This window comes from Budorcas taxicolor, chromosome 10 (assembly GCF_023091745.1).
Source record: "Budorcas taxicolor isolate Tak-1 chromosome 10, Takin1.1, whole genome shotgun sequence".
NCBI classification, from domain to species: Eukaryota; Metazoa; Chordata; class Mammalia; order Artiodactyla; family Bovidae; genus Budorcas; species Budorcas taxicolor.
This window is the reverse complement of record NC_068919.1, coordinates 1,474,776-1,487,519: the sequence shown is the minus strand read 5'-3', so window position 1 is coordinate 1,487,519 and position 12,744 is coordinate 1,474,776. Positions and strand designations below refer to the sequence as shown.

General features: G+C 44.8%; 1 protein-coding gene across 1 annotated transcript in view; it reads left to right on the top strand.

Moving 5' to 3' along the window:
* The first annotated feature begins 564 nt into the window (after positions 1 to 564).
* The window catches only part of APC (APC regulator of WNT signaling pathway), a 134,714-nt gene continuing 122,534 nt past the window's right edge, over positions 565 to 12,744 (top strand). Inside the window, exon 1 of the mRNA XM_052646250.1 lies at positions 565 to 729. Within this exon, the coding sequence (XP_052502210.1) occupies positions 565 to 729 (165 nt within the window). The remainder of the gene's footprint in view (positions 730 to 12,744) is intronic.

The following is a 12,744-nucleotide window of genomic DNA, read 5'->3' as shown; positions in this document are numbered from 1 at the left end:
TTTCACTAGCTTGGTGGCGGTGGTGGTGGTGGTTTAGTCGCCAAGTCGTGTCCGCCTCTGGCTTAGGACCACCTTTAGCGCTGGAGCCGCGTTTTACTAATCGTTCACCAGCGCCTGTCCCGGGACCTGGCATATGGACAGGTTTTTTTACACAATGACTGGCTGTGGGGTGCGCAGAAGGGTCTATTAACTCGGCTGCTGTACAGCTCGAGGCTGGCCACTAAGTCTGGCAGCACCCGCGCAAGCGAGCAGGATGCGGCGCCGAAGCGCGGCAGCGGCCCCCGCGCCTGCGCGTCACGGTTCCCTCTCGGCGCGGCGCGCGGGGCCGGCAGCCTCGGCGCGCGCCTGCGCAGTGCGGTCCTCCCGCCTCCCACAAGATGGCGGCGGCCGAGTAGCGCGGGGGCGGGGTGTGGCCGCCGGAAGCCCGGCCGCTGCCGGGGGGAGCCGAGGGCGAAGGCCCGGGCGCAGCGGGCCGAGGCGGGATGCTGTTCCCAGGGAGCGCCGTTGGCCACCGGTGAGGAAGGTCAAGCACGGAGCTGCCGTCCCGAGCCCCCAGCGCCCCCTATGTACACCCCCCGCTGCTCGAGTGCGGCCGCCGCTTTGCCTGCTTCGGTACCGCCCCGTGCTGTGGGGTCCCGGAGCTGCGGCGGCGGCAGGGGCTGTGTCCGGCAGGAGAGGAAGCGCCCGGGCTGCGTCCGTGCTTCTGTCCGCGGGGCGAGCGTCTGGCAGGTGGGTGAGGACGCAGGCTTCGCTGTCTCTTCTTTGGGCAAAGCTTTCTCGGCTTTGCCCCGCCGTGGCTCAGAGCCCGGTGGCGCTCAGCCGGCCTCCGCCGCTCCCGTGTCTCCCCGGCCCGCCCCCTCTCGGCGCCCCGCTCCAGGCCTCCGGCTGGCCCCTGGCTTTGCATGCCTCCATTCCCACCCAGGGGCCGGGGGTCGCGGCGCCGGCCGCCCTCCGCAGCCTTTCCTGGCTCCTGCCCAAGCGTCAGCCCTTGCAAGCGGTTTCTCCTTTGCGTTAGGTGGGTGGGTCGTCTGCCTGTTTAGTCACCTCCCCATCTTCCTGGTTTCGACCTTCTTGCTTCCTTGAGACGTCTTTTAACTGTATGGAAAGCTTATCCTGGCTGATAGACTTACAAAGAAAAGCTTGCTATCCAGACGCCAGTGGATTTTGTTCATCTTGTTGAGGGAATCCAGCCCCCAGGAGACTGGGATGGTTTTGGGAATTTGACCATCGAAGTCCTGCAAAGTTGAGGAATGGTGCCAGTGACGGCAAGTGATTCTTCATCTAAATTAATCCTTTTCTCACTACTTGGTCTCTAAACTTTGTTGGGGGGGGGGGGGGGCGGGGGCGGGGCCGGGCGGACATATGTATGCTAGATCAGGGAAAGAATTGAGAAGTGGTCCTGTTTTAAAAGAAGGCTTTATGAAGGTAAGAAATGTAATAGCCCAAGAAGGGATAAGTGATTTTAGTGATTATTTTATTCACTATTAGCCTAAATTGTCCACTGAAGCTTCAAAATCTTGTGTTGTCCGAGCCCTTTGTTTTATTTGGAAAGGACTAAAATGGAGAAAACGCTTTTTAAACTTGAAACTTCTCAAATTTCTTGGATTCTCAATTGTTATTAGTACCACTTGAGGATCCTTACTGTACTTGATATTTTCTGCAAAATTTAGGTTGTGCCAGTATCGTTTCTTCTTCATTACTAGGGCAAGAGTAGTCAGAATTAATGGTGTAAAAAGTGCAAACCGAAGGGGGGATGGAGTAGTGGACGAAGTTGCCATGTCTGATTTTTCCCATTTTTTTCCTGTAATTGGATAAAGTGTCAAGAGCAGCAGAATGGTAAAAAATGAGATTATGAATATAAATGATAGCTTGTCCGTTGAGATTGCAATGGGTGGACCTTTTAAAATTAAATTGAGTGATATCCTTTTTTTGAAGCCATGCTAGGTGCTCTCCAGAGTTACTAAAGCACAAACTGTTGTTGCCTTATTGGAATTCCATGCTAAAAATCTTTAACAGGTGGGTTACAATTGGCCTGACAGATTTAACTTTTCCTTCTACCTCCTGACACACATCTGCCTTAACCTTTATTGTAGACTTTTGTCCTCTTGATGAATTTCTTAAATTTGGACATAGAATTGTTCAATTTAAAAGGAGAGGAGATATTTTAAATGTTTGATTTCTGTGCGGGCAGATTCATTCACTTGGTTGTTGCTGTGCTGTGCTGAGTCGCTTCAGTCATGTCCGTCCCTTTGCGACCCTGTGGACAGCCGGACTCCTCTGTCCATGGGAATTCTTCAGGCAAGAGTATTGGAGTGGATTGGCATTTCCTCGTCCACAGGGTATTCCCGACCCAGGGATTGGACCCACGTCTCTTATGTCTCCTGCACTGGCAGGTGGGTTCTTTACCACTAGCGCCACCAGGGAAGGCTGTTTGTTTCCTGCACCCAAGGACTGCGTGTTTTTAGAGGTGATGCTCTCTCAATTCTGTGCTTTTAGCTGAGCCCTAGTCAGTAGCTCATTGCCTGAGGCATTGTGTCAAGACCTGTCTGACCACAATCAATCAACTGTTCCACACTTCTGGAACCTGTTTTCTCTCTCTCTTCCCCTCTTCCTCCCTTTGGGAACCCTCCCATCTTTGTATCTCTATTCATTCAATTTGCTAGCCTACTGCTCTTTTCATTTGCCTCCCCTTGTCAGCAGGGTCCCAGGGTCATCAGTTTTTACCAGCCTGTCATTGATACCTTAGAATACTTAACTTTATGTCAGTTTCTCTTTCTAGTGACCAGTTCTGAACAGGCCTCATCACTTTTTGATCCCTGAAGGATACAAGAGACAGTTGTGTGAGGATTTTGGTTTGTTTTCATACCAATTAGTGTTCTGTTATCCCAGGTTTTAATGTCGGTTGTGTCTGGTTTTTTTTTTTTTTTTTGGTCCTACTTCATGAAAGCTTTTATAGCAAATAACTTTATCTTTTCCTTTCCTGAGAAAAATCTCAAACATCTGAGGTATAATCTTTTCTATCCTGATATCGTTTCTTTCAGTTCAGTTCAGTCACTCAGTCATGTCCGACTCCTTGCGACCCCGTGAACCGCAGCACGCCAGGCCGCCCTGTCCATCACCAACTCCCGGAGTTCACTCAGACTCATGTCCATCGAGTCAGTGATGCCATCCAGCCATCTCATCCTCTGTCGTCCCCTTCTCCTCCTGCCCCCAATCCCTCCCAGCATCAGAGTCTTTTCCAATGACTCAACTCTTTGCATGAGGTGGCCAAAGTACTGGAGTTTCAGCTTCAGCATCATTCCCCCCAAAGAAATCCCAGGGTTGATCTCCTTCAGAATGGACTGGTTGGATCTCCTTGCAGTCCAAGGGACTCTCAAGAGTCTTCTCCAACACCACAGTTCAAAAGCATCAATTCTTCGGCGCTCAGCCTTCTTCACAGTCCAACTCTCACATCCATACATGACCAGAGGAAAAACCAGAGCCTTGACTAGACGGACCTTTGTCGGTAATGTCTTTGCTTTTGAATATGCTATCTAGGTTGGTCATAACTTTTACTCTTATCTGAAAAGAAGGAACTGTCCTTCCTTTTCTTCAAGAGCAACCTTCGCCAGATGTATCCATGATATCCCTCTCTGTCTTTCTTTCTCAGTAATTATCCATTAACACTCCTTTTTAAGTCTGGCCCTCTCTAGCCTGCATACATGCTTAAATATACCTTTGCCAGGGCTGCCAAACACAGTGCTGTGTGCCGTGCAACTCACAGAAGCCAGTCTGAATTTTGAGCCTGCTGTGCCACTGTATTTTTATTCTTCAATCCTAGGAGCCTGGTATAGTTGTTGTTCAGTCGCTCAGTTGCCTCCAACTGTTTGCAACCCCATGGGCTGCAGCATGGCAGGCTCCTCTGTCCTCCATTATCTCCTGGGGTTTGCTCAAATTTATGTTCATTGAGTCAGTGACTCCACCTAGCCATCTCATCTTCTGCCACCTCCTTCTCCTGTTGTCTTCGGTCTTTCCTAGCGTCAGGGTCTTTTCCAGTGAGTTGGCTTTTCGCATCAGGTGGCCAAAGTATTGGAGCTTCAGCTTCAGCATCAATCCTTACAATGAATATTCAGGGTTGATTTCCTTTAGAATTGGTTGATCTCCTTGCAGTCCCGGGACTCTTAAGAGCCTTCTCCAGCACCACAATTCTCAATTCTTGACACTCAGTCTTGTTTATGGTCCAACTCTCACATCTGTATGTGACTACTAGAAAGACCATAGCTGTGACTATATGCACTTTTGTCAGAAAAGTGATGTCTCTCCTTTTCAGTATGCTGTTGAGGTTTGTCATAGAATTTCTTCCAAGGAGCAAGCATCTTTTAATTCCATGGCTGAAGTCACCATCCACAGTGATTTTGGAACCCAAGAATATAAAACCTGTCACTGCCTCCAGTTTTTCCCCTTCTATTTGCCATGAAGAGATGGGACCAGATGCCATGATCTTAGTTGCTTGTGTGTTGAGTTTCAAGCCAACTTTTTCATGCTCTTCTTTAACGCTTATCAAGAGGCTCTTTAGTTCCTCTTCACTTTCTGCCCTTATAGTGGTATCATCTCCATATCTGAGTTTGTTGATATTTCTCCCAACAATCTTGATTCCAGCTTGCGCTTCCTCCAGCCCAGCGTTTCTTATGCTGTACTCTGCCTATAAGTTAAATAAGCAGGGTGACAATATACAGCTTTATTGTACTCTTTCCCAGTTTGCAGCCAGTCAGTTGTTCAATGTCCGGTTCTAACTGTTGCTTCTTGACCTGCATATAGGTTTCTCAGGAGGCAGGTAAAATGGTCTGGTACTGCTATTTCTTTAAGAATTTTCCGCAGTTTGTTATGATCCACACATTCAAAGGCTTTAGCGCAGTCAGTGAAGCAGAAGCAGATGTTTTTCTGGAATTCTGTCGCTTTCTCTGTGATCCGACAAATGTTGGCAGTTTGCTCCCTGGTTCCTCTGCCTTTTCAGAACCTAGCTTGTACATCTGAAAGTTCCAGGTTCACATTCTTTTGAAGCCTAGCTTGAAGGATTTTGAGCATAACCTTGTTAGCATGTGAAATGAGTACAGTTGTATGGTAGGTTGAACATTCTTTGACATTACCTTTCTTTGGGATTGGAGTGAAAACTGTGACCTTTTCTAGTCTTGTAGCCACTACCGAGTTTTCCAAATTTGTTAACATATTGAGTGCAGCACTTTAACAGCATCATGTTTTAGCATTTTAAATAGCTCAACTGGAATTCCATCACCTACACTAGCTTTGTTGGTAGTAATGTTTCCTAAGGCCCCCCTGACTTCACACTCCAGGATGTCTGGCTCTAGGTGAGTGACCACACCAGCTGGTGTACCGTTCTGTGTATTTGTGCCACCTCTTTTTACTATCTTCTCCTTGTATTAGGTGCTTACCATTCTGTCCTTTATGGTGCCTATTCTTGCATGAAATGTTCCCTTGATGTCTCCAGTTTTCTTGAAGAGATCTCTAGTCTTTCCCATTGTGTTGTTTTCCTCTATTTCTTTGCATTGTTCATTTAAGAAGGGCTTCTTATCTCTCCTTGGTATTCTCTGGATCTCTGCATTCAGTTGAGTATATCTTTCCCTTTCTCCCTTGCCTTTCCCGTCTCTCCTTTCCTCAGCTCTTCGTAAAGTCTCCTCAGACAATCACTTTGCCTTCTTGCATTTCTTTTTCTATAGAGTAGTTTGGTCACTGCCTCCTATACAATGTTATGAACCTCTTTACGGTGATGAACTTTGTATATAAATTCATATACAAACATATGAACCTCTTTCAATAAACTCATATACAACTATATGAACCTCTTTCATTGTTATGAATATGGTAGACACTTTCTGTACCAGATCTCATCTCTTGAATCCATTTGTCACCTCCAATGTATAATCATAAGGGATTTAATTTAGGTCATATATAAATGACCTAGTTGTTTTCCCTACGTTCTTCATTTTAAACCTGAATTTTGCTATTAGGAGCTCATGATCTGAGCCACAGTCAGCTCCAGGTCTTGTTTTTGCTGACTGGATAGAGCTTTTCCATCTTCAGCTGCAAAGAACATAATCAATCTGATTTTGGTATTGACCATCTGGTGATATCCATGTGTATAGTTGTCTCTTGGTTGTTGGGAAAGGGTGTTTGCTATGACCAGCATGTTCTTTTGACAAAACTCCATTAGCCTTTGCCCTGCTTTTGCACTCCAAGGCAAAACTTGCCTGTTATTCTGGGTGTCTCTTGACTTCCTACTTTGTATTCCAATCCCCTGTGATGAAAAGGCCATCTTTTTTTGGTGTTTGTTCTAGAAGGTGTAGTTCGAGAACTACAGCAGTTGTACTTCATAGAACTGTTCAACTTCAGCTTCTTTGGCATTAGTGGTTGGGGCATAGACTTAAGATAAGTGTGATATTGAACAGTTTGCTTTGGAAATGAACTGCGATTATTATTATTATTTTTTGAGATTGCACCCAAGTACTGCATTTAGAACTCCGGTTGACTGTAAGGGCTACTCTCTTTCTCCTAAGGGATTCTAGCCCACAGTAGTAGATAAAACGGTCATCTGAATTAAATTTGCCCATTCTCATCTATATTAGTTCAGTGATTCCTAAGATGTTCCTTCTTGCCATCTCCTGCTTCACCACATCCAGTTTGCCTTGATTCATGGACCTAATGTTCCAGGTTCTTATTCAGTATTGCTCTTTACAGCATCAGACTTTAACCATCAGACACATCCGCACAACTGAGCGCCATACCCGCTTTGGTCCAGCCACTGCATTCTTTCTGGAGCTGGTAACGACTGGCCTCCGCTCTTCCCCAGGAGCATGTTGGGCACCTTTTGATTGTGGTGCTCATCTTCCAGTGTCATGCTTTTTGGCCTCATACTGTTCATGGGGTTCTCGCGGCAGGAATACTGGAGTGGTTTGCCCTTTCCTCCTCCAGTGGACTGTGTTTTGTCAGAACTCTTCACTATGACCCATCTGTCTTGGGTGGCCCTGTACAGCGTGGCTGATAGCTTCATTGAGTTACACAAGCCCCTTTGCTACAACAAGGCTGTGATCCATGAAGGGGTATAGTAGGAAGAACATTTACTTTTAAGCTTTAAAGATCTGACTGTGTGGCTGTGGGCAAGTTACTACTCAGGCTGTATTCTTTATCTATAAAGTAGAATGCTATACGAGGAGGGCATGGCAACCCAAGGCAGTGTTCTTGTTGGAGAATCCCCACGGACAGAGGAGCTTGGTGGGCTACAGTCCATGGGGTCGCAAAGAGCCGGCCAAGACTGAGCAACTAAGCACAGCATAGAATGCTATACTTACCTCACAGAGGTGTAATCGACAGAGTTTAACACACGTTACGTGTCTTTCCAAGGGGTGGTCCATTATGGAGTTCTTAAAAGTAGAAATTATTCCTTCCTTTGCACTCTGGCTTCTCTTACCATTGCAGCACTGACATTGCTTTTTACAAAGTTGTCTTGGCAATCTAATTACCAAGTCTAATGGCCTTATCTCAATCATCCTTGGTTTTCTTAGACCGCTTCTGAAATATACTCTATAGGAATGAAATGATCTGATCGCTTGTTTCTTAGCTTTGTAGTTCCTGACTCTCTTATATCTCTGAAAGTTTCTTTACATTTCCTGCAGTGTCTTGATTTTGCTCTTCCCCCTAAACATAGCTGTATCAGTTAGGATGCGAATAGGATTTAAAAACAAAAGAAGTGTATTAGCTCAGGTAATTGGCAAGTGCATAGGTAGGATTAGTTTAAAGGGTGAGTGAGTCAAGTCGCTCAGTCATGTCCGACTCTCTGCGACCCCATGGGCTGTAGCCCATCAGGCTCCTCTGTCCGTGGGATTCTCCAGGCAAGAATACTGGAGTGGGTTGCCATTTCCTTCTCCAGGGGATCTTCCCAACCCAGGTCTCCCGTGTTGCAGGCAGACGCTTAAACCCCTGCGCCACCATTTGTTCGTAAACTTAGCTTTGTTTAGCCCTTTAGTCCTCGGTCCTTAGTCAGGACTGAGGCTCTGTTTTTCCATTTTCCTCTAAACTTTGTCCTCCCATTTGGGTTTCATGCTCAAACTGGCTTCCCTTCTAGATTAAATCCAAGTGCTTTCCGTCTTCATCTGTAGTGTGGTGACCTTTGTGCTCAGGTTTATCCTTTCATAGTTGCATGTTTCTCTTTCTGCTCCAGGCGTCACATTCTGACACAACCACCAAAGACAGGAGGAGGTTTGCCCTCTCATCTCTTGATGAGGCAAGTAAACCTTTCACAGAAAGCCTGTATCAGGTTTCATTTTGGCCTTATTACTTATGCCCTAGTTCAAGGGGACTGGAAAAAACAATATCTGGCATTTCAGTCTAGGAAGATATTGGGTGAATGGCTACAGGGAAGGTAACCAACATTGTCAGTGACATGTATTGATAGTATTGTGTGGAGAAGTAAGCTTAAATGCATGAGAATTTTCAGATAGTAGTAGCAGACTGAAAGCACTGATTATCTCAAGAGCTGATATAAGCTATACTTAGGACTGGATCAGTCATTTAGATAGTCATGAATGACTAATTAAAATTGGATTATTATATAACATTAGTATGTTTGGTATATCCCAGTTCTTTTAAGGTGGTTGTTAAGTACATTTACACATGCACTGTGAGAAATGGATACATGTAGCAACTATTAGGGAATAGATTTGTGGTTCTTGGAGATGAGAGGTATTTGGAAATCTATGGGTTTGGTTTTTTGATTGTCAGTGATTGGGAGGTCCGATCCAGTTGCTGGTAGAGATGAGATATACCAAGGGTCCTGTGATGTTTGCCCACAAAACAAGAATTGTCCCTTCCAAAATACCAGTAGTGCCCCTATGCACTGAAATAACAAACGCTTTGGTTCTGAAAGAATTCGCTGAGGTTCTCCTGTGCACTTACATTGCAAGTGACAGACAACCAGATTCAGACTGGCTGCACGGTAAAGGGCATGAGTAGGTCTTGTCCTTGAACTTCAGCCAGGCCTTCATCCAGTCTGAAATCCTCAAGGACTTGGCTCTGTTTCTGTGATTTGTTCTGCTCTGTCATTGCTCTTGTTTTGGTTTCATTCTCAAGCTAGCTTATCTCATGGTAGCAAATTACTGTAGCACTTTCAGACTTAATACTCTCATTTTGTCTGTAAAGTGAAATGAAGTATATCTTTTGTTATTTGATTTTGCAAGTATTTGTTGAATGTCATCACTGTTGAAACTTCCCTGAACACCTACCCCTAAAAGTCGATTACGTCCTCTGTTATGTCACAACTTTACAAAACTCTATTACATGCCGTATTCTATGGTTATTATGTTTATATGTCTCATGCATTGAGTTGTCTTAATTGTCTATGTATTCTTAATGTGTAAAATACTCTCTGACTTAGTGATAGACAGTAACCATTTATGGATGAATGAGACAAGAAGGGAGGATATGGGAAGGGGCAGAGAAGCATAAGAAGTCCCCATTCCTTCCTGTTACTGAACCCTGAATTATGAATGCTGTACTCCTACCTCCAAAGTACGTGTATAATGCTCTTGTGATTGAGAATTCATTTGAAAGCTTTAGTGAATTCTGGTAATGTTCCATCATTATTTTCTCAGCAAAACTAAAACCAGTTACCATCTTCTGTTCTTTCCACAAATATTTTGGAAAGCCTGCTATTGGCACATAACGTAACAACAATGGTAAGCAAAATAGAGCTATGCTTAAATATCAGTGAGGGACAGAGACACGTTTATGTGTGCACGCTCAGTCTCACACACACACGCCACGCAGCTAATAGGTTTTGAAGCAGAATAAGATAGATTCAGGGGATTAAAACGTAACAGGATACTATAATACTTGAGGTAGTTTGGTGAGAAAAGGCTTTTTGAGAAGCCCTTTTCTGAGTGAAGTGGATTAAGCCATGGCACTATCTGGAAGAAGCTGTTCGGGTAGAGGAAGCAGCAGCTTCTAACGTGAAAGTGTCCTTGGCCTGTTGGAAGAACAGCATGTGGGAGGCCGTGGCTGAAGCAGAGTGAGAGAAAGGGGGGTGTGGCAGGAGAGGTGGCAGGCCAGGCCAGAGGGAAGGTGTGGGGAGGGGAGACCAAGGAGAGCTCTGGAGGTCATTGCAAGACTTGATTTTATTACGAGATGGAAACCACTAAAAGGTGTTAAGCATGGGAATACCCAGATTTGACTTGATTTTTAGAGGATTACTCTGGCTCTGTGTAGAAAATTGATTTGTATCGAGGTAAGAATGGAAGTAGGAAAGTCATTTAGGAAACTCTTACAGTAATCTAGGTTGGAAATGTAGTGCTTGGGCAAGGTGGTAGTGGTGGAGGACCAAAGAAGTGATCAGATTTGTGACCTATTTAGAAGGTGAAGGAATGACCATTTATTGATGGAATTGATGTGGGGTGTGAGGAAAACAGAAATAAAGGATGGCTCTGAGTTGTTTGATATGAGCAACTAGGTGAAAGGTGGTATATGTTATTGAGATAGAAACGGTGGGGCAAGGGGTAGGGGTTAGTGGGAAGCAGGTTTGGAGAGTTAAATCAGGAGATTTGTTTTGGATGTGGCTTTGTTTGAAATGCCTATCAGATACTCAACTGTAGACACTGAGTATACACACAAACACACACACATGTGCACATATATTAGCTAGGAGTTTAAGAGAGAGAGCGCTAGAGATAAATGTTCGGAAATTATCAACGCACAGATGGTGTTTAGGTCCATGGGACCAGGTGAAATCACCTGAGGAGTGAGAGTAGAATTCATGAAACACTTTGATGTTGAAAATGGCTTCCTGTATCGAAGATTGGGAGCTACTGTTTTGGACAATAATAGCATTCCGAGTATGGAGAAGATAGTGAGTAACCCTTGGAGAAAGAAGTGCAACTTGACCTGGACTTCGGAAGGATACAAAGAATAGAAAAGGCTTTTTCCTTCTCTCATGCCAAGCACAGTGCCTGGCTTGTGGTGAGCATTCTACAGGTGCTGATGAATGAAGAAAAAAGCACTTAGGGGGAGGAACAGCTTGAGCCAGAGGTATGGCAGCAGGCAAAGCCTGGAGTGTTTTAAAAGAAAGTCAGAGACCTAGAGAAGGTACTGGGTTGGGCAAAGTTTGTTCGGGTTTTTCTGTAACATGTTATGGAAAGTAGTCCAAAGTAGGATTGGGTTGGTCTATTCAAGGCTTTAAATGCTAAAATGCCAGTTGTATTTAACTCTGTGAACTAATGATTTTCAACTGTTTCATTCATTAGCACAGCACCTGTAGTTCTTGGCCTCCTGACAAACGCTCAGTAAATACTGAATGGCTTCTGTGGTGGCTCACTGGTAAAACATTCGCCTGCCAAAGCAGGAGACACAGGAGACGTGGGTTCGATCCCTGGGTTGGGAGGATCCCCTGGAGAAGGCAGTGGCAACCCACTCCAGTACTCTTGCCTGGGAAATCCTATGGACTGGCAGGGAGTCGAAAAGACTTGGACACAACTTAGTGACAGAACAGCAGCAACAACAATAAAATTATTATTTCTAATGATAAGCTTTAAAAAGTTATCCTTTATTATCGATATAAAATTACCTGTGACATCTCTCATAACCAGTCAGAAAATACCAGAGATAGCAGCCCCGAGGATGAAAGTGGCTTTCAAAAAACTGAGGAGCCACTAACAGTTTTATGTTAAGAGACGATTATTTTGTTTTTATAAAGATAACTGCCTGAAGCCTGTTTGTTGATCATTTTTTCCTTTAGCTGTCAAGGAGCAGACTGATTTAGAAGTATGGGGGGTGTTAGCTAGAAAGTCTGGAGAAAGCAGTGCACCCCACTCCAGTACTCTTGCCTGGAAAATCCCATGGACGGAGGAGCCTGGTGGGCTGCAGTCCATGGGGTCGCGCAGAGTCGGACGGACTGAAGCGACTTAGCAGCAGCAGCAGCCAGCTAGAAAGTCACTCAGTCATGTCTGACCTTTGTGACCCCATGGACTGTTCCATAGAATTCTCTAGGTCAGAATACTGGAGTGGGTAGCCTGCCTTTCTCCAGGGGATCTTCCCAACCCAGGGATTGAACCCAGGTCTCCCACATTGCAGGCAGATTCTTTACCACCTGAGCCACCAGGGGGGTGCCTCAAACAGTAAAAGTGTCTGCTTGCATTGCGAGAGACCCAGCTTTGATCCCTGGGTGGGGAAGATCTTCTGCAGAAGGAAATGCCAACCCTCTCCAGTACTCGTGCCTGGAAAATTCCATGGATGGAGGAGCCTCGTAGGCTACAGTGCATGGGGTCGCAAAGAGCTGGACAGGCCTCAGCAACTTCACTTTCACTCTTCACTTTCTAGGTAGAAAATTGGAAATGATGTATCTTTGGAAATCTAATGATTATTTTTAAGTTATATTATTTTAAATACTAATTATGATTAGAACTTCTCTCTGTGCTAAGTAATTAGCATATGATAGACTTAACACAATTTAAATGTTAAAAAATAATTTATCTGAATAAAATGATACTGAGATAAAAGTTGAAATTTTAAAGTTGCCCTTTGAAGGAACTTTTTAAAATATTTAGGATACTTTAGGTTTGTGATTACTTTCTTCAGTTCTTATATACCCCATTACTAAAGTTTTCTGTAGTCATTAATGAAAATTCAGGAAAAGTACAGGTGACATTCATAAGTTCATCATATGAAGAAAACCAGTGTAGTTTTCGTCTCTCCCAGCCCTTCCCT